Source organism: Centruroides vittatus, unplaced genomic scaffold (assembly GCF_030686945.1).
Source record: "Centruroides vittatus isolate TY-2023 unplaced genomic scaffold, ASM3068694v2 contig_5, whole genome shotgun sequence".
Taxonomy (NCBI): domain Eukaryota; kingdom Metazoa; phylum Arthropoda; class Arachnida; order Scorpiones; family Buthidae; genus Centruroides; species Centruroides vittatus.
This window is the reverse complement of record NW_027122286.1, coordinates 3,935,149-3,958,410: the sequence shown is the minus strand read 5'-3', so window position 1 is coordinate 3,958,410 and position 23,262 is coordinate 3,935,149. Positions and strand designations below refer to the sequence as shown.

The 23,262-nt window shown below is 31.1% G+C and overlaps 1 protein-coding gene across 16 annotated transcripts in view; it reads right to left on the bottom strand.

Annotated features, from left to right (window-relative positions):
* The window catches only part of LOC136978245 (voltage-dependent calcium channel type A subunit alpha-1-like), a 637,477-nt gene that overhangs the window by 158,105 nt on the left and 456,110 nt on the right, over positions 1 to 23,262 (bottom strand). For 12 of the 16 annotated variants that reach the window (XM_067273927.1, XM_067273930.1, XM_067273916.1 and 9 more), the window contains one exon: positions 17,018 to 17,109. The exons of the other annotated variants lie outside the window; for them this stretch is intronic. In XM_067273927.1, the coding sequence (XP_067130028.1) occupies positions 17,018 to 17,109 (92 nt within the window). The remainder of the gene's footprint in view (positions 1 to 17,017; positions 17,110 to 23,262) is intronic. 16 annotated transcript variants of the gene reach the window in all.

Below are 23,262 nucleotides of genomic sequence, written 5' to 3'. Positions count from 1 at the left end.
TTAGTAATTTCAATTCTTCAGTTTGGATTTGATATTCTTCTGGTCCCTTTGTAAATTGTAATGTTTAATGGCTGTGATGACTGACATCAACATTTCATTAGATCTGAGTATTAGACATTTAAGTCACATTTGTTTTTTCGTTTTACTATCTTCCAAAGATTATTATATGCTGCTACCATGTATTACCAATGACAAATGACCTATTAAGCATAATGCATTACTATCTTTTATTGTCACACTGAAGACTCTCTACAACCATTGTTCTGTTGTCCTGGTGCCCTAATGTTGCCAGCCAATCATACATAGTGCTCTCTTGTACTTTTTCCTCGTTTTACTCCTAAAAGACTACAAGAATCAAATATAATGATTTTGTATGGAAGAAGCCCCCCCATGCAAAGGTGAGATTCAATATCAGACAGTAGAATTGCTGAAAGAAGACCCAGACAGAGAGAAACCTGCAATCTAAAATTATTGGAGGTGTCTCATTAGAATATTGAACTATCATGAGCAATCAATAACAAAGAGATTAATCTCAGTAACTACATTTGATTATTTCTGTACTACTACTACTTCAGCTAGATGTGAATTTTACACTATTTAAATAGTATAATACTTTGTTGAAATTGGGATCTACCATCTTTCCTCTTGCTATGTCAGATATATAAATACTGTATTCATAAAGATTAAAATAACTGAATTATCAGGTTCAATAAAACTCTTGTTCACATAACTAAAAGTGTAAATCCATAATGTTTCCATGATTAGTTTAGATATTTCCTTTGTTTTAATAAATTAAATTTTAATGTAATAATGTATCTGCTAATATACTGTAACTTATATCTGGTTTACTGCTAATATATCTGTAACTTATATCTGGTTCCTTTAAGCATAATCATTTTTCTTGTGTGGTCTACTTGCTATCCATTTTACAGAAGTTCCTTCAGACAAAACAATTTTTATTTGAATGAAACTAAACATAGCATTAGCTATGAAAATACTTAAAAATATAAAAAGGAATTAATACAATGAGATAAATCCACAATGGTAATAGCAAATACCAAGACCTCACCCATTCAGATTGCTGACAAACTAGTTATAAGCATGTTCTTATCAAATCTTAAACTAAAGGGGAGAAAAATGTAATCTTGACCCTTGGACCCTTGGATCTGGTTCTTAAGAATAAGTCAATGGCATTGGTCTTCTTACTATGAACAATTCATCCAATAATTTCATTTTATTTTGCAACAGTCGATCATCTCATAAGTAATTAATATTTTTAAAATTTCCTTGTTTCTTTATAAACAGGTATTTTACAATTTAAACAAATAAAGAAACTTCAGATAACTACTAATAATATGCATAATTATTAAACATTATGGTTAAATTTATACCTTTCCTGTATTGAGTTTTTTAATTATTTTAATTTTCTAATCTGTCATTATTTTTCATTTGATTATTTTGTTCACTAGTAGATGGGGTTGATATGCAACAGCCACATATAGATGTTGAATAAGAAGACAGGAATAATTTTCCTCAATCATCTTTTAGAAGAGTGACAGACTTCTGCTTATAGAACTCTACAGTTGGAAATCTAAAACTGAGATAAAAGATTTCATCAAAACAAACTTTGGATTGCTAAAACCATTCAAGCATTTGATTTTTAGGCTTTATGTTATAACATAATAGAGTTGTTTATATCAACAGATTTTACATCTAACTTAGATTTCCTTCAATTACTAATTTTTAGGAACACTTCTGTAGGTCAGTGGTATAAACTTAAAATAAAAATTCCTAAGCATATTTACTTTATGTCTTGGTGTAGAAAAAACATGTTCTTTGATTCGTTTACATTAACAAAAGTTTGTTGTTTTATTTATAAACTTTTTATGAATTTAATAAATATCATTTCTACAATAAATTCATTTACAAGTACTTTGACCTGGAGTTATAAATTTTGTTACAAGATCAATACTGCTGTTACTATTTTAGCAGGGATATCATAGTTTTTTAGAATTAAAAAGTTTTTTCCATCTATTGAAATGCTTTACTAAAATGAATGCAGTTGAGCATGAATAGATTTTTCTCTTTAGTCCTTTCAATTAGCTTTCAAAGGCAATCCATGTTTTCTAAAATAATGTGATTCTTAAAAGAGCCACCTGTTTCTCTGAATGAGGAATATAATAAGTTGCTATTCAGTTGAGTATTTTATTATATTTAAAGGAATACAATATCTTTAAATAGGGGCCATATGACTAATTCTTCACTAGTTTCAGACTTTCCATGTGTAACTCTTTTTTCATTCATTCAGTTAAATTTTCAATTCAGTTCTAGATTCCTGAAATGGGCTTGTTAATTAAAAATATTAGCATTTTTGTTTTATTTACAACTTTATTTAAACAACTTATTCTAATATGGAATCCATTTTCAGAGATTGGAATGGTCACTCTCTATTTCTGCTTCTATAGAATATTTACCTGTATTAACAGCTTCATTGTTAATGGAATATTAATATTTTTTTGTCATGATTTATAGTGTTTTATAGCTTAAACTGTAATTCTAAATCTAAAATGACGAGAGTAAAAGTTAGACTATCATTTCATTAGTTGGACTGTTGTCATTTGTGGCTTCCAAACATGGAACTTTGAGATAAATAAAAATTAAAAGATGCCAAGTAGGGTTGCTAACTTTCCTACATACTCACTAGGAGACTCCCTGAATTTAGTAAAAAATTTTTACCAAACTTTTGATGAATTTCATTTTGTGCTCCTGTCTTAAAACATACATAGGATTTGTTTTCCAGATGTTGTTCATCACTTTCCACACAAATTTTGTTGATCTGATTTGGATGATTTTCTTTCAACATTGCATATTTTTCTGCATTATTTCTTTGTGTGTCCTTGTTTTTTACAAAAATAGCAACTTTTGAGTAAATTCCTTTTTTGAATTACTGGGCGTGTTCCCACTTTAAAAGCTTTATCTGCTTCATACTCTTCATTTGATGAGGTCTTTCTTCTTGAGTGTTCCTCAAGTAATTTATTACATACTAACTCTTGAGTTAAATTTTCTGGACAAGTCTCTAGTGCTGTTAATCATGTACTCTGTACCAATTACAGTGTGTAGATAAAGAAAACAAACAAAAACAAATGTTTTTGTTTTTCTTTATCTACACACCATATGCACCCAGGACACACCCCAGAGTTGACATGCTGAGTGATAACCAATCTGACAACATAGAACGGGTCCCAATCAACTTTAACCCGTACTTAAGATCCTTATATGCCAAAGTTGCCACAAAACGCCAGGTTTATCTTACTTACAGGAGGTGCCCAACTATTTTTGACATGCTACATAATAGGAAGGACTCTCCCAACCCAAACAGACTCCTTGGCATATATAGTGTCCCCATAAGGATAATAGATACAATAGAAACCTAGTATACATAGGCTCAACTAAGCACTCCAAGGGGATCAGATTACAAGAACATGTGGCTGATATATATCATGCAAGAACAACCACAGCCCTCTTTACTTACACAACAGATCTGGACATTGTAGCAAACTTTAACTGGGCCAAGCTCATCCTCGCTATGCCCCCCACAGAACACCTCAGATGGTTGGAGGCTGTGCACATTCTTAAATCCAGTTTTACATCTACATCCATAAATTATAAAGAGGAAATGGTTTTGTCAATGGCCTGGCAAGAGTTGATTTGTGCCTTACGTCTTTTCCTGCCCCTCTTTGCCACTTGGTGGGTTCGACTCAGTGGAGAGGAGTTGTGTAAATCTGGGAGTGTAAACTAGGGTGGGAGATTTATTAAAGGGTGTGTTTTGGGGAGAAGTTAGAACAGAAGTGGAGAGAGAAGGAAGAATCAGTAGAAAAGAGTGTGGTGTGTAAGTGCGTGAAAAAAAAAATAGTCAGGAAGCTGGAAAGTAAAGACTGTGCAACCAGGTCAGTGGGAAGATTTCATTTTCAAACTGTTTCCTGTCCAATAAGAAGTAAATGAAGAGATACACTTTAAATTCATTGTCAGTACGTTTTATGTCTGTGCGTTATGGGAATTTTGTAGCATATTATTGTCGGGAGAATTGTGTGTTAAAGCTATTTGGTAGATTGGATTGTCGGGCTCTGTACATTCCTGTGTGTTTCACTGAATGTATCGTATGTTCCAAGGAAAATTAAAGGGTTATCTTGTTAATTTGGATAGTTGTCTTTGTCTAGTCCCTACTGAGATAAATGGATTCCCCCTTCTAAGCGTCTGCTCTATCAAGCATGCTTGTTATCAATTTGTCCCATCGAAGAAATCAACTCCATCTGTGCATATAAAGTTCATTTTGTCAACTCATTCATACTTTATATAATCACACAGATTGACAGCATGGTGTAGTGTTTTACCACTATATATGTCGCGTCGGGCCCATCCTAGTCTCGTGTAATGATTAATTAATTTTCGTAACTCTCACCTGACCGTCTTGTTCGTACGCCAGGTTCCCTGTCGTATGTCCAATCAAGCAAAAAGTCCACTAAATCTATCTTTAGATTTTATTCACACAAAACAAAAATCAACTATTTACATTAATTCGGTTACAAGAGCATTCCACTATGTTCCCGCGCCTTTTGGAACTTAACAACTTTTTTCTTGGTGTTGCCAACTCTCGACAAAAAACCAAAATTCCCGCCATCTAGTGGGATGAATGGGTCATCCTCCCACCCTTGATTTTGTCAGTCAAAATCAAAATTAAATTAAATTTAAATATAACAAACACATATAGTACTAATTGAATGAGTTCGAATCAGTCTACAAATCCAGCCGATTGGGAGCCTTTAAGGTTCTGCCCCTTTTTGAGACTCGAGAATTCTCAGATGAGGTGGTCACATCACTCCCTGTAGCGGCAGAGATCATTCGGGACCGATCATAGGTCCTCTCGCAATCGTTTTCAGTAGAGTCTACAGTCTTGCCACGAAATTCGTTTCGCATAACATACTTTTCATCCACCGAAGAGATTTCCAAGGGATACAGTCTCCTAACAGGACGGATGAGAAATCCAACCTGTGTTTTTATTTTGGCTACTCTTACCAATCCATCTTTACCTGGATAGATCTCGACAACTTTCGCCAGAGGCCAATCAAGTCGCTTTTGGTTGTCATGCCCAACCAAGACGATATCTCCCACAGCAATTACTTTAGCGCCCTTGGCTACCCCCTTCGGGTTTTGCAATTGCCCCAGGTACTCAATTCGAAATCTATTTCGTAAATCTTTTCTCAACTTGCATAAATAACGAAATCTCTTCCCAAGATTTACCTTTTCCAAGTGGTTTAAATCGGGAAGTCCAGTTTCCTTTATCCCTTGCAGAAACATATTAGGAGTCAACGGGATTAAATCTTCAGTATCTTCTGAGAGTGTAGTAAGTGGTCGAGAGTTCATCAAACCCTCTACCTCACAGATAATTGTGTAGAGCTCTTCGTATGTTAACGAGGCTCGTCCCAAAATTCTCCTCATAATCTGCTTTACACACCCTACCAACCTTTCCCACCAGCCACCCCACCAAGGCGAAGCTGGGGGAATGAACTTCCAGATAATGCTCTGAACAAGAATTTCATCTTTAATCTTCGTAAGTTCAGCCTCAGAGAAAATTTTGGCAGCACCGACAAAATTTGTACCGTTATCACTATAAATGACAGAAGGGCGTCCTCTTCTTGCCACAAATCGTCTGAATGTTTGCAGGAACGCCTTCGTTGAAAGAGACGTCAACAACTCGAGATGTACAGCCCTGTACACTGCACAAGTATACAGGACAATCCAACACTTCTGCTTATCCCTCAAGTACAGTGGACCAGCTAGATCAACGCCAGTAACCTCGAATGGCGCAGCATCTCTTATGCGATCCACAGGCAATGGCGGAGATTCAGGGTGGGCTGGAGACACAACAAATCTTCGACACCTAGAACATCGCAGTGTGATAAGCCGAATGTATTTTCTGCACCTCAGTATCCAGTATTTCTCGCGCAGATGATTCATTAAAATTTGAACACCAGCGTGGTTTAATTCTCTGTGTTTCCATTCTATCAATTTCTGTACAATATAGTGATTCCCAGGCAAGATAATGGGTAATCGGAAATCTTCACTATCTTTACTTCTGAATACGAGAGTTTTCACTCTCAAAAGACCTTCCTTGTCTATCACTGGGTGCAATTTTCGTAAACGGTTATCTATCCCCTTTGGAAATTCTTCTCTTTGAATCAGTTTCAGCAATACTAATTCAGCGTGCTTTATTTCCTTTACTGTGAGCCCCCCAGACATTCGAAGGGGTCGTCCTTTGAGATTTGAGGTAAACCGGTATATCCAAGCCGTTACTCGTAATATTTTCCAGTAAGTAGAATAATTCTCATAAAACTTTTCTGCTTTCTCTACATCCAGCGCAGAAATCACAGATTTTTTTCTTTCAGAGCTCACTATCTCCATGTCAGGCATTTCCTTCTGCCGAGGCCATTCTTCTACCGGTAAGCTTGTAAATTGAAGTGTCTCCCACCAGCGAGATTCGGCTAAAGTTCTTGCATTACAACCCCGAGATGGGAGATCTGCAGGGTTTAAGTATCCTGGAACGTGATTCCAGTCATCTGGACTACTTAAAGATCTAATTTCGTTTACTCTATTCATAACAAATGTAGCCCAGCATTCCTGATTCTTGATCCAATACAACGCATTCATGGAGTCAGTCCAATAAAGTGTTGATAATCGTTCAAGTGGGAAGTCCCCTTTAATAGTGTTCATCATTCTGACACCCAATAAACAGGCTAGAAGTTCAAGCCTTGAGATCGATACAGACCCTAAAGGTGCAACACGCGCACGAGCCTGTATCAACAGCCACTTTATGTTGCAGGTATCTGGCTGTCTGAGATAAATACAAGCGGCATAGGAGTACTGTGATGCATCACAAAATATATAAAATGAGAGTGGGACAGCTGTATTGTAGCTATTTACTATCCTTCTAGGAATTTTCACCTCCTTTAAAAATTTTAATTCTTTTACCCACTTTAGCAATCTTCTTTCTAAATCGTGCGGTAATGGGGTGTCCCAAGCTAACTTTATTTTCCAACACTCTTGCATCAGAAGTTTTGGTATTAACGTCACTGGAGAAAGGAATCCAATTGGATCAAAAAGTTGACTCGCCAATGACAGAACCACTCTTTTTGTTAAAATTTCATCGTTAGGTACCCTAAGGTTTGCATCACAGTATAAAACGTCCTCTGAAATATTCCAATTCAATCCTAGCACACTGACTATTTCATCGGGCTGGATTTCCAAAGTTCCCAATGTCCTTTCATCGCCGTCACAAACCGGTGACGTTTCTGTTTGTATACCATTGTATACCCAACCTCTTAAATCAAAGCATGCTAAACGCATGATTTCTCTAGACTGTCTCATAAAATTCACCAGCTCCTCTTTGGACTGACAACTCGTAACACAGTTATCAACGTACATCGATTTCTTGAGTTTTAAAGCTGTTTCTTGCAGATGATCTGGAACATGGTTTAAGTGATAATTTAGAGTAGCTCCCAGGAGAAATGGACTCGAGTTTACTCCAAACACTACCCTGCGATGTCTGAAAACCTTTAATTTTCCAGGGTGGCCACCCTCCCACCACAAGAATCTGAGAAAGTTGCGATCCACTTCACTTATTTCTATCTGCAAAAAAGCCTTTCGAATGTCAGCTATTATTCCGTATTCAAATAATCGAAATTTATTTAGAATACTGGGTATCAATTCAATGTAGTTAGGACCCTTTGCTAAACAATCATTTAAAGAGACGTTGCCTCTTTTCTTAGCGGAGGCGTCAAAGACTGGACGAATCTTCGTCGTGGAATGCTCTTTGATGACAGCTCTGTGTGGAAGGTAATGGCAGTTAATCTCATTTGTTTTGACGTCTTTTACTTCTTCGATCATTTGTTCTTCAAGCCATTGCTTGAAGACTCCCTCGTAGGCATCGACCAGGTTCTTATTCTGTAGAGTCTTCACTGTAGATTTTAATCTTCGCTCGGCCAGAACCCTATTATCAGGCAGAGCTTGACAACCTACTATCCAAGGCAAGGACACCATGTACCGACCATCGCAATCTCTCTTCAGCGTCTTTTCAAAATGTTCGATAGATGCTTGTTCCAGTTCCTTCTTTGATTGTTTTTCGGCAGGGTCCTTTATTCCAAGAATATCTAATTCCCAAAGATCAGGAATTCGCAAATCTCCAATTAACATCGAAGTGACAATCAAGTTTTCGGTTGGCTCGGAATGCTCCTTCGTGCGTCCTAAGATCGTCCAACCGAGTTTCGTTTCAATAGCAGTTAAACCTGATTTGAGTGTCCGGAGTCCTCCTGTCATTAGTTTGCCAGCGACATCCGCTCCTAAGAGCAATTCAATGGGACCTTGACAATCGCTCAAGGATATCCCCATATTTGACAATTCATCCTGACACAGTTCCTGTGTAACTGGGGGCATGGTTGAACAAATGTCGAGGTCCAAGATATAGGATCTCAAGGCATATCAATAATTGCACGGATTTTGAGACACCTTTCCTCTCCCCTCAGAATCACAACCAAAGTCTGTAGCAAGACACGTGGAGTAGATGACACATTAGCCAATGCCTGCTCACATACTGGGGAAGCACTGTCACCTTCACCAACAGAAGCATTGTTGGGAGATACCTTTCGGCTATTCCTACAGAGAAGAACGTGATGCGGTTTGCCACAAACTGTACAACTACACTTTGCTCTACATGAAGAAGATATGTGATTCAGTTTTAAGCATTTAAAACAAGCTCCTCGCTTTATAAGGATTTGTTTCCTTTGATCTAAAGTCAAATTTTCTGCCTTCCTGCACTCAGCGCTAGCATGGGATTTCTCACAAAATACACACTGCTGATCCCTGAATGGTTTCTCTTGAGCAGAAGTCAAAAGTTCCATACCAGTTGGAACAGTCTTGTTATAGGGAGAGGCAGCCTTAATTTTACTTTGTACTACCTTCTTGGTTTTGTTCTGAAAGCCAAACCCACTTGTGGCTAAGGAAATTTTCTCCTCGCTTTCAATTTCGTTACGCAAAAACTGCATCAGAGTTTCTAATTTGTTGAAATTCTCTCTTCCAGACTTGAGTAGCATCGAATTTAGGTGTCTTTCCCAAATTCTCAAGAGGTCGGTCGGTAAGCTAGATTCAACTAAAGGGTAGAGCATTGAAGCACACTTATCCGTAGTAACACCAAGCATTTTAAGGGATCGTAGTTGTGTCTCGATACGATCATAAAGTTTCACAATTGGCAATTTGTGCTCTTGCCCCAATGCATTATTCAGTACTAGACTCAGGAGCTCTCTCACGTAAACCTCGATGATCACATCTTCTCTTCCGAAACGTGAATTTAAACACTCAATTGCTTGCGAGTAATGCTCGGCTGTCACGGGGAATGATTCAATTACTTCCCTGGCCCTTGAGCCCTTCAGAGTCGACTGAATGAGGTATTGAAATTTATCCAAATCCGAAATATTGGGATCTTCATGTATTTTCTTAAATAGTCCCCAAAAGGAAAGATAATTTTTCAAATTGCCATCAAATTTTTGCAATTCAATCTTTGGTAACTTAAAATTTCCCTTGGAATAGCCAGTTTCGCCTTCGCTTCGTGTTTCATCCAGCTCCGACGTATTCAAACGACGCTCTAGTCTTGTTTTCAAGTCTACGAATGTACCATTGTAATTCTCAATACCCTCAATTTCTTCATCCAACATCTGTTGAGAACACTTCTCATCCTTTTGTAACTTATCTAATATTTTTTTATCGATGGTTTCTATTTTAGAATATTTTTCCTGTAACTGGGCCAAAAATCCAGCACATGAATCGAAATCTTCAACCTTCGACGTCAGAAATTCTTGCACCCTATCGGTGAACTTTGTGAAAGCACCTCGGTAGGATCCACGTAATCTGATTGAGGGCTCCATGAAGTGAATCTTATTAATTAACCCAAAGAACAAAAGCAGACAAGATAGACATAGAGAAAACCTCGATTCAAGCTCAAATAGAAATAATGCAGAGATGTATTTCCACTAAATCCTCCAATCAGTACTCATTTTCCGCAGTTAAATAAATACTTCCAAACGTAAACAATGTTCGTACAACAATTGTAGAACGTTTATAAGTGAAATCAGTTAGAACCTGACGTCCCTGTTCGGGCGCCATTATGTCGCGTCAGGCCCATCCTAGTCTCGTGTAATGATTAATTAATTTTCGTAACTCTCACCTGACCGTCTTGTTCGTACGCCAGGTTCCCTGTCGTATGTTCAATCAAGCAAAAAGTCCACTAAATTTATCTTTAGATTTTATTCCACACAAAACAAAAATCAATTATTTACATTAATTCGGTTACAAGAGCATTCCACTATGTTCCCACGCCTTTTGGAACTTAACAACTTTTTTCTTGATGTTGCCAACTCTCGACAAAAAACCAAAATTCCCGCCATCTAGTGGGATGAATGGGTCATCATATATATATTTTTTTTTTCAGTAATTTATTCATTTTGTGATTTCCGTAATCTCGTACCAGTTTGTTACTTTGCTATATTGTCGCGTACCTAGTATAATATTTTAATTCCGTTTGTCGCGCACTGGTTTTTGTAGAAATTGTCAGGAGGTACATATCATGTATACTGTTGAGTGTTGAGTGTTGGATTGTGATTGGACTGTTGGTTGGCTTACGTAGAGTTCACGTGAGTCGTTTGACGCGGTGTATAAAAAGGAGGAGCGATACACGTGGAGCACCCCTTTTTTTGGAGAGTTGCCGATCTGCGCTTGAGGAGACCTTTGGGCTCTACTTGAGAAAGAAAGGAAATGAGGTAAGAACAAAGGAAATTTCGAGTCTGTGAAAAATTTGGAGCAGGCAAAACAAAAGGAAGTGCAACTTTTCATCAACGCCATGGCATAGATTGTTCTTACTGCTAAACCATTATTGAGCGGTATTACAAGTATTAACACCTCGAGACGAGTATCTCTTTGTTATACGTGAACTTTCCATTAAGAACAAAAGATACTTTACTGCTCAGTGACAGAGAATAACACATTACGCTGCTGAGGAGAAACTCATCGATTTGTCTGCATATTTTCCATCAATGTAAAAATTATTGTACATAACCTTCATATAATTTGATTGTTATTAGGATTAGTTGTTGATTAACCTCATTTGTGAGCATTTCAACTGGATGAATGGTAATTATCCATTACCATTAAAATTGTACATTTGATTTGTATTATAAAACTGTTTAAATTCTAAATTCCTCATGTATATCATTGGATGTAAAGCCCTACTTTTCTTACCCCTCCACATGCTGTGTGCTTTGGCTATCACAGAATCTACAATGGTTTAGCCATTCATTGAGTCCTGGTAGGGTGACTGTGCAGGCATAACATGGTTTTAATTTTTTCGAACTCTTGTTCAAATTATATTCCAATACAAAGAACCATAGAGGAATCATTAAAAAACCCAACGAAGGACTACGATTGAATTCAAAAATGTTCATTTTTGTTTGTTTTCATTATCTACACACCATAATTGATACAGAGTACATGATTAACTATATCCCAGTGTGGTGAGTGGTTGTCTCGTGCTGTTATTAAAGTGTTATAGCTGTCTGGCAGGCTACTAAGTAATAATGCTCTAGCTAAGAAATAAATGTTTAATTTCTCAGCTAGAGTTTTTCCTGGTGCCATAAGATAATCAACCAATTCCTCCATGTTGGCCAACTGTATCCTCTATGTTGCCATTTTCTTCTAGTTTTAAATTGCACATTTTCTTTAATAGATAAACTTTATTCGGTAATGTAGACTTAACATGGTGTTTTCTTATGGCTTCCCAAGTTCCTTTAGCTGTAGTTTCCTTTCTTACTAATGGCAGTTGATTGTCTTCCATCACGAGGCCTATCATGGCGTGCACCTTTCTGTCCTTTGTTAACCAAGATCAGCAGGATCCAAGGGTATTTCCTTTTGTATTACATCCCATAACTTGTCTTTTATCAACAGTAGTTCCATCATATATTTCCAAATGTGAGAGTTGTTGTTTAATTTGGTGATGGTAACGTAACTTTTATCCACTATTGTGAAAAGTCTTTTGTGTTCTTGCCGAATGTTCTTCTTACGTAAATTTATATCCAGTTTACATTATCTCTTGAATTTATCTTTTTCTCCTTACGCTTAATTAATCATTGCCATAACTGAGCCCATAACCTGTTACACTTGATGTTGCTTTTTGGAGATTAGTAAAAACTGGTTAGACTTGCGTAACTGATTATGTAACAAAGATTACACAAAAGATAACACTGTCTTGACTCACAGAAGGTCAGTGCTGAAAAGGGGAGTAAAACAAGGTCACCGTCACTAATGGCCCCAAAGGGATCAACAGCTCCACCAACCTTTTATTACATAACAGGAAAAATATATACAAAACATCATCGTGACACAATGCATTGTATGTATCAATGTTATATAATATTTAAGAATGATTTCAATCATTGATTCCAACACTGCTTTCATTTGTGGCTTCTAAACATGGAACTTTGAGATATAGAGAAATTAAAAAATGCCAAGTAGGAATGTTAACTTTCCTGTATTCACCAAAACTTCCTGAATTTGGTAAAAAATTTTTAGTTCTTTGATTTTTGAATTGAAGCTTAAACTTCCCATATTTACCCGACAAGACAATTAACTTTATGGATATATTTTAAAATAGACTAAAGAATAGGCAACAAGACTTTGATATCGCTGAAAGTAAAAAATATCAAATCTCACAAAATCTTTCACTGCTGAAATGGAAAACTCCTTCAATCAATTCTTCCAAAGTTGGCAAGCTTATTTCCAAGCCATTAATAGTTTACACATTCATCTTAGAGAAATTCTCAGTTATACTTGGTAGGACAATAAAGTAGGTGGTCCATATCATTTATAATTCAAAAAGGGACACATTTCAGAATTGGCTAAAGAATGAGTCTAAAACTGACTAATAAATTTTAAAAAATAACCAAAAGTCAATTTATTTATTTACCTATAAACTGGTGTTATTATATCAACATGCTAATAAAATTATTCGACTCAAAGACTGATTCTACAATCCAACATTAAAAACAGGTGAAACCAGGGACAATCCCCAGAAATCAGGGATATCTGGTTACCCTAATAAAAGGTAATCTTAAAATTTTGCAAGGAGCTCAGCAATCATCTTATAAATTTATTTTAAAAAAAGCAGCTTTCCTGGCTCAGACATCTCAAACAGCCTCAAAATGACTAGCTCAAATCATTGGTCCTTATTTGGACTGAGAGACAAAAGAGTAAAGGAAAATCATAAAACACATTCCCATCACCTGTTGTTTGGACAAAATAGTCTCCTACAGATGCTCATTTTTGCTCAGATAGTGATAGAGAAATTTAATTGGGTCCTGTATATAATTTATATTCACTCTTTACAAATGCAGTAAATAAAATAACTAAAAAAATAAATAAAATCATATCAGGTGTAACTTTTAATTTTAATAGTCCATACTTTAATGAAGCTTATTTAAGATTACTAAAGAAAAACTCAGTAATAAATTTAAAAAAAACTCTCTCATACCTCACAGAATCCCTTATTGTTTTTAGGATAAAGTATCCCACATTTCATTTAAAATTAACAAGATATTTAATAATATAAAAAAAGCAATTTATTTACAAAAAAAGTTGTTATCAAAATTAATATTTTTTGAATATTTTAATTGAGATTTAAAGATTTCACATTTATTTTATTAGAATTTATTAGTTTAACAACAATAAGTTTAACAACAAATAAGTTTAACAACAATAAACTTTAAAAGTTTAACACTACAGAATTAAAATTAACTTTTTAAAATTTATTTTAATGTTGTTTGATGACCATCATTTTTACTATTCACAATAAACATCTCTCTAATATGAATTTTCAGGAAATATTTTTATTATTCTATTTAAACTTTCATGTAGTTTAAAATTATGAAATTCTAAATGAAAACAACAGTAACTTTACATTATATTTTACTTTCTAGAAAACAATTTACAGTTTTTTAATATAAATTATATTATGTTACATTATGAGAGTATTAAACATTTTACATTAAAAAGACTATGGCTGTATACAATGTAATATAAATTACATTTAAATATGTTAATATCTTAAAGATACACATTTTTTATTCCTCTTACTATTCTGAGTGTAAATTCATCCTACTCAGTTTAATATTATTATGGTGTTAATGGAATGTATCATGCTCAACTTACACTAGTGCCTCATGCTATGCTGGAGCTATGTCAAAACAACTACAGAAAACAAATGTTTTGTTTACAAGCTGTTCATATATATATATATATCTGTGTTCAAGAATTTCTATGTGATGTATTTAGAACGGCAGCTGTCTGTAGTATGATGTATGTGCTGTTGTGAAGTCCTAATGTTTCAAGACTTTTGTGTAATGTATGTTATGATACCTATGCAAAAAAGGACTATTAGTACAATAAATACCCTGTCCATTCTTCCCCAGATGTTTTACTATTCACAATAAACAGATGTTTGTTTGTCAATGAATGTGAAGTCTGGTCTGTTGTGATGGACTGTTTGGTTTGTGAATATGTCTTAGTTATAGTACATTTTGTGTCTGCTGTTTTCTATGACTGAGGTATGTATTTGTAATATGGTTGTTGTAATTTGTGTTTATATGCAAGTATTTAACATATGTTTAGTATTTGGTTATATTGATGTAAGTTGTTTTTGTGTGCTAAAAGCTTGTAAACTAACATGATGTATTATAGACTATACATAATTTGGTGCTTGATGTGGCATTTCCTACTAATGTTGCCTAAAGTGTTCTGTCTTTTAAAATGTGCTTCCTGTAGTTTTTTGTATTTATAAGCTAAAAATTTAAAAGCTATCCTGTATGATAACCATAAATTCTTCTATATCTCCAAAGAGACAGTCTCTAGTTAACCAGCAATTTGACACAGTTCTGTCAATGTGAGTCTAAACAAAATTATTAGAATGCCTGTCATGGAACTCCTAGATCCATGATTGCTTTATGGTATCTCTCTCTCTTATGTATTATGTTTGATGATGTTGGAAATGCAGATTAGTAATATTTATAAAACTTTTTTCAATTTTAATTATAATTTATCTATTCAAGTTACATACTTCAGTTCAATAATACTGTAATTAAAATAAAACAAATATTTCACAATCTAAGTTTCACTAATATTTATTTCATTATAGATGAAATTATAGAAAGAGTTCTGTATTAACAGTGGTATAATTTCACTTAAAACATTATAATTTAATTTTCTATTTATTAAAATAAAATATTTAAATAAATATCAAAATAATAGTAATATATATTGAAATATTAATTAGATATGCAAAAAGTACTACTAGATAAATTTAAATCAAATATGTACAGTATGTATAATATAAGTTATAACAAAATTATAATCTGCTAACATAGTTTATAATTCTTATTACAATACCTGTCAAATTTTTTAAATGAATAATGTTGGCTATCTTTTATTAGTTTACTAAAGAAAAATAAAATAAATCAGGGGTTCACAACCTTTTTATTGCATTAATCCCCATACAGAAAATATTGTTTTTACGTTTTATTTTTATTTCTTTTAACACTTTGTACAACATTCTATACACTTTTAACATTGAAAATCTATAAGCAATATAAAGTAATAATTGTTTAATTGTTTATTTTAATTTTTTACATTTAAACTATTTTATCATTTGATGATAGTTCATGAAAATATACTAAAAATATTAAATTCTAATATTTCTTTAATTTAAAACATTAAAGCACACAAAGATAAATTTCTTTTAATATATTAATATATTTACCATATTTAATAGAATATAATATGAGTAAATTAAATTCAAAATGATCATTTTTATAAGATGCACTCAATTTTAACTAGCTAAGTTTGAATGAGTTAAAGCATCATAATATAAATGTAATCAAGTTTGCTTTAAATAAAACTGCTGCAACAAGAAAAAGGATAAACTAAGCTTACAAAAATATTAAAACTTCAAGTGTTATAAACTTTTGAAATCTTTTGTTGTAATCATAAATATCATTCTTGATATTTAAACTTATATTTGCTACTATAATTAGAAACTATAAGTAAAATGCTATCATCTCGTATTAAATTTAATAATTTCTAATTATTAAAATAAATTCCTTGCTTTTAGATTATATTAAATATTTAATCTTTTGCTAATTTCAAAAACATGTATATTTATAATGTTAATTCAGTTTTATTTTTTTCTGTTATATTTTATGAAGAAAATTTAATAATAATTATTTTTATAAATAATTTAATTAATACAATTTCACAAAATATATCAAAAGCTTAAATATCGCTTCTTAAAAAACTATCTTATACTTTGAAAAATATGACAATATAAAAAATACAATATTTATCACAATCAAATGTTTTTGTTATATAATATAATGACTATTTATTGATCAGAAGATTAAAATTAATCTTTTCTTTTTTATTTAATTGTTATTAAATGCAACTTTAAATAGTTAAAGTAACATTTATTACAATATTATTGCAATTCAAAATAGCAGAGAGCACATCTTATTCCATAATAAAAAAATTAAATAAACTACATTTTTGATCCAATAATGATTAAATTAATTTTCAGATTTTCAAAAAATTATTTATTAGATAATTTTAAACTTCTTTCAATTTGTTTCTAATATGAACAATTACAAAAAATATATTATTTATTCTTTAAATTATATAAACATTCAAAATTAAATTTCATAGATAATCAGTTGGCTGGTATATTAAAGAAAATGAAGTGAAGAAAATCAGGCAACAGTTAGAAATTAATCAGAGGAAAAACATGCAAAGGATAATCCAAGTGGAATTGTTTTGAATTATTAGGGACTAGATACCTCAATAAGTAATGTGAAGTGTTAGGTGTTTTGCTATGACTCACCTAAATAACAACAACAAAGATTGTATGAAGGTTTGGAAGTTGTTGTGTCGATTGATGTCTGTGTCTGGATCAAGGTACACATTTCCAAAAACCTGAGAGAAGGGGATTAATTACAGGACCATCAAATATTGTAATGGGAATTTAAAGATATTTAGGTACCAGAATATGGACAGGAAATATAAGACAGCAGGAATAAAGAAGGGATCATTTTTGGTAAGGAAGCAAAGAAAAAAAAATATTAAGAACAGAGAATGTTATAATATAGTTTAATACCTAATTTTAAATGATTGCACTTTTTCCTACAATTGACTTACATTTCTTCAATTAAAATTAATATATTAAATTACTTATAATGATAAACTTACAATTTTTTTTATCTTTTATAAATAAAATGTATGATTAAAACACCAACAAGATGAGACAATAAAGTTCTAAAATTAATCTTATACTAAATGAAATTCATCTCTAAACTAAACAAATAATTGTTGTAGAAAAAATCTTTTGAATATTCATTTAAGATTGCTCCTTATTTATGCAATACTGTAATGTAATGTTTTAATAATTAATAATAAATATTAATAATTTTTAATTTATTAAAAATTATTTTAATAAAAATTTAAATAAATATAAATTTTTAAAATTTCAATAAAATTTTCTACTGTACAATCTAAAGCTAGACATCTTATTAAACAATAAAATAACTATTAAGATTTCTGTATAAACAAAATTTCTAATTGTTAATAATTTTTTTATAAATATTTAGAATATTTTTTCAATTTTCAATAAATTGTGACAACCAAATGCATTAATTTTATATTTGGCAAATTGAAAAAAAAATTTATAAAAAATATTATGTAACTTTTGTATTTAAAAAATTACTAGTACTTTTATTTTTATTATCATCTTAAACTCCTTAAAAAAATAAATTAAATTACAAACTCTATAATTTATAGAAGTCTTTTCTGTAAATTCTAATAATTGCTTAAAATATTTTCTCATCTTCAGATTAAAAGTAAAATTAATACATTCAAATTTATCCAATATTAATCCTGTAATTAGTACATCAAAATTTTTCAAGCATTTTAAAGTCTTTTGCTTTAGTCAAAGCCAAATGATTACTGTAATGAATCAGGCTAGTTTACAGCTACTAGTAATAAGATGATTATAAGCCATGGGGATAGGAGTCATCACCAGTCAGCACCATGAATAACCACGAATAGTTATATCTAAAATTAAATATGTCTGGAAGTAAAGGGTCGAATGGAAATCTGGATAGCATAACTGGCAACACATTCACACAGTAAGTAGAAATTGTGGGTTTGAGTTCCACTCCAGACTGATTCTTTTCTTCCAGAATATTCTTAATTATTTATTTAATATTAATTTAATTATAATTATTAAATTTAATAAAAAATGGCATTTAATGTTCACCTCTAGTACCAAATTACTTAGAATTTAACTATTAATAGAAGCAGTAAAATAGCCTGATTCATTATGGCTATCATTTGGATCTTATAAATAACATCAGGCTTTGAAATGTTTATATATTTTCTTAATATTCTATAGATTGATACTGACACCAAATATTGTGTGGCTACATGCCATATTTCTAATGTATATTTTGTATAAATTTATATTACTTTAAAATTGTATATTCTCTGTTCCCCTTCTATCTTTCCTAATATCTATACTTTCTGGAATGTTCTTGTTTAACCCTCCTTCTTTGGTATGTTGACAACTAATCCCTTAAAACAATAGAGTGGAATGTGACCCTGAGGATAAGAAGGGTAGCATGTGGGCCATTCTGGAGCAGGAGTCCAAAGAGGTTGGATGATGAAATTGAGCTCTCCAGTGTGTTTTGGCCGCACATAGTAGAGACAAGAACTTTGAGAAAAGAAAGAGAATAATTCATCGTGAGAAATACGAAAACACCTTCAGCCCTTCAAACTGATTATAAAAGTAGTGAGAGAAGCGAAACCATATGTCATCCCAGGAAAAAATCTCGTCCCATCATACCAACACAGCTAGAACATCGCAACATATTTTAGATACCCCTTTTCTATCTCCTATTCTCATTCTTCCTTTTTTCAATTTTAATCATCTTCTTAAAGTTATAAGTAATCATAAGCACCTAACCGTAAGTTTTGTATAATTTTAGACTATTAGACTATCGGTTCAGGTAAAGATCATCGCACGAAGTTAATGTCAGGAATTGGTCTTGTATCATCTTTCGTTTGGTTACTAGAGTGTATCAATTCATGGGAGAAGTATTAGTTGGCACCCTCAAAGAATCCTGTATTGCGACGAACAAATAATAAATTTCATTTTTATGTTATTTCTTTGTCTACATAGTTAGCTCATTCATCTCACAATTACATAGCAGGACAAAGAGTTCACTGAGTTTGGTGTTATTAGTGCTTTTTATCACAAGTACTTTTGATGAATTTATATCCATCGTCATCAGGCAAATAAAGATTTTTAAAAAGCTCAAACAGAAATATTCTGAGGGAAAAAAAACAAAACACATACATTCAAATTAAAACTTTTGATAAAACCATTAAGAAGAAGCCATTAATTTTCAAATGTGTTCAAAGTTTGAAAAATCTTTATTCAACTGACAAGGATAGATATAAATTCGTCGAAATTAGTTGCGATAAAAAGCACTAATAACACCAAACTCAGTGAACTCTCCAACCTGCTATATATGTTTTTGGCTTTATTGCCACCTTTATTAAAACTAGCTTTTAAAAGTTTCTTTTGGCAAGAATTTTAAAATGTTCAAAATTTTCAATGTACTGATGAAGATCAATTGCTATCAGATGAATTCAAAGATGAGAAAATAGCTCAAAAATGTTTATCAAAATTCATAGAAAAACTTCTATAAAGTAAAAAGTTTGTAGTTTATTAGTTCATATATTGTAATTTAAAATTTTATTCAAAACTTTAAATTACAATATTTGTAAAAAAAACTGACTTTTTGTAATTGTTAAATGTAAAAATTATTCTGCATTATCTCAGTTCCGTATGTTATATTTCAATTAAACTATTAGTACAACTAAGAAAGAAGACAAAAAACAAAAATCAACAATTTAGATTAAATTTAGCACCATTTTCAGTTATTGTTATATCTGTTTTGAAAATTTTATCCTGATGATGTGTCCCACTAAAAAAAAACAGACTAATTTTTTCAATTTTATTTAACTACATGAATTTAAATTATAATAATTGTGACATATAATAAGTATATTTTAATATTATATTATAAAAATCTAAAATCTAAATAATCATTAGAATTACTGTTAAAATTGGCTAGTTTATATCTCTAAAGTTTGTTTCAACTTTTAATTAAAAGTTGATTTCAAATATTGGACACAATTTCATCAATTTTTCAATAATTCATTACTTAATTAAATGTTTTTTATAAAAATCATAATTTAACAGTCTAACTGAATAATGTAAACTGATGTGATAATGTAAGATTAAAGCATTGCAGAAATGTGGAAACAGTTTCAAATGAATAAATACAAAATTTTTCGTTTCTCATTGGATCATTCAATGCAGAAAATATATCAGCAGCTATATTATCTTCAGAACTTTATTATGAAATCTTGTATTAATAATTATTGTAAATCATCCTTACCAATTTCATTTACAACAGATATTTTTTAACTATAATAAGTTAATAAAAATATTTTAAAGCTTCAAATTTTAATTATAATAAAAATAATAATTCTCAAAAATCTAGACATTTTATATAATAATAATAAAACTGAAATTTTAGGATTTTATGATAAAAACTATGTACTTCAAATAAATGCTATGTTGATAATCACTAAAATATATTTAATAAGTATAAAAAATTTTGTGTGTTGCCTTCAAATCTTAAAATTTGATGATAAATTGAAAGCTTTATTGCTAGATCAGAGGTATTCAGATCTTTGATCATCTTAAAAAATGAAACAGATGACCCCTAACAATATGGTTGTCTAGAGTTTCAAGAAATTCTGTTTTTTCATAGTTATTAAATAAATATATTAAATAACTGTAAGGATAAAATATTGAAATATTAATTTAAATTTCATTAATAAAATTTCAATTTAATTATAGTAAATTAAAATTAAATTACATTGAATACATTGGATACATATACAGATTTATTAAAGATCAGTAAATATAGAATCATGTAGAAAAATATTGCTTAAAAATTTGATACTTAATCTTTATTTCAGTTTTTAACTTCATTATTAACACAGAAAGTCTGTTCTGAAAAGGTTATATATGCAATGTTTGGACTTTTCAAAAGTCTTCAAGAAATAATTAATAATAATCAAATTTTACACAAAAATATATTTTCAAAACTTAGTGAGTATTATATGAGAATTTAAAAATTATATGTAATATACAATTACAATTTGCAAAAAAATAATTGTTAAATACAGTCAAGTGATATTCATTAAAATGGAAAAAATATTCAAGTAAATTTTTACAAAATTAAAGAAACAATCTTCAATGAGAAAACAAAATCTTTTGTCTGACACAATCAAATTGGAAATTTGTGATACTATTTATGATATCTAAACATTGTTTTTCTTTACAATTTTATTTTACTTTTAAAAAGCAGCTCTCTCTATAAAATGATTTTATAAAATTAGTAAAAAGAGCAATGCATCAAACAAAAATTCAGCAGTATATTTTAAAATAATGAAAGTATAAATTATAAATATAACTAAATTCTTTCTTCCTTTTAAAAATGATGATAAAATAATATTTCAAAATCACTGCAATTATTTATAAAACTGTTGACTTCTTTTAGTAAATACAATAGCTCCTCATTATAATGCAGATTTGAATATTTCATACTTTTTTTGGTCCCCAAATTTTAAAAGCACTTAAGTCAATAAATTTTAAATTATTGTCATTGAATGCCTTTTTGCAAAGATATACGATATTTTATTCCCATCACTGTCCTTGAAACTACCACTGTGGGTGAAACAATAAATTCATCAAGATCTAAATAAGCAAAACAGGTAAACATATCAATTTTTAATAAGCAATTTATTATAAAATATAGTACAATATAATAGAACCACAACTGATATTTTGTTTTTATATCGACAGTATTTATTTTTAAATATCATTGTTAAAGAAACAATAATGCTAAATAGGCGTTCATGGTATTGATATTACAATTGATGACATAAACATAATTTAATATGATATAACTACAAATAAAATTCAGGTATTAAAAAACTAAGCTTATTTTATATGAGAAATACTTGCTGAAGAAAGAACAGAAGATAGATTCCATAGCATGTACCGTACAATCTGTTTAGTAAAAGCCCAGAATTTTTAGTACTCAGTTAATTTTGCCAAGGGATAAATTGTTTTTTTTTCTTTGTCTCCCAACAAGCAAGATATAATGAAGGGCTACTGTATTTTACTTTATGTATTAATTGAGTTAAATATTCTTCTATTTGGATCTTTATTTCTTTCTTTGTATGCAACCATCAGTTCAGTAAAATGAAAGTCAAAATCTGATTTAAATTATTAAAGTATACTACCTTCTGGAAATGTTAAAACTTTAATTAAAGCAATTTGACAAATAAGAAATTCCAATATTGAACAATCAATTTTACTGTAAAAACACATATAATACAAATATATTATACAGGTGTCCTGTGTGAAACTGGCCCCAATCACTGAGTAAATTATTGTATACTATCCAGAACCTATAACCGGTGTGTAACATATATACTATATATGTATAGCACGGTTGACAAACGTTTTTGAGCTATATATATATATATATATATATATATATATATAGTATATACGTGTCACGCACCGATTATAAGTTCCGGATAGTATAGTTTTCACCCCGGTGCTGAAATCAGAGGAATTTTCTGTTTTTTGAAATTATTGTAATCTTCATATTGGAAAAAAAGGACAAATGAGATAAAATAAACATAGACAACTCTGAAAACACAATTTTATTCATAAAAACATTACGGAAACTTGCGTAATCAACACTGTCATTTAAGACAGCCTGATTTTATTCAATTGGTGATTGAGGCTGGCTTTACATAGAACACTTTGTACATTAAAACATTTAAAATTTGAATTGTTTTTTTTTTTTTTAATTACTTCTTGCTTGGCAACTAAAAGGTGCTTTGTATACGTTTATGTACTTCTTGCTCTTTGAAACTCATTTGTCTTTATGATGAAATAACTCCTTTATTAAAATT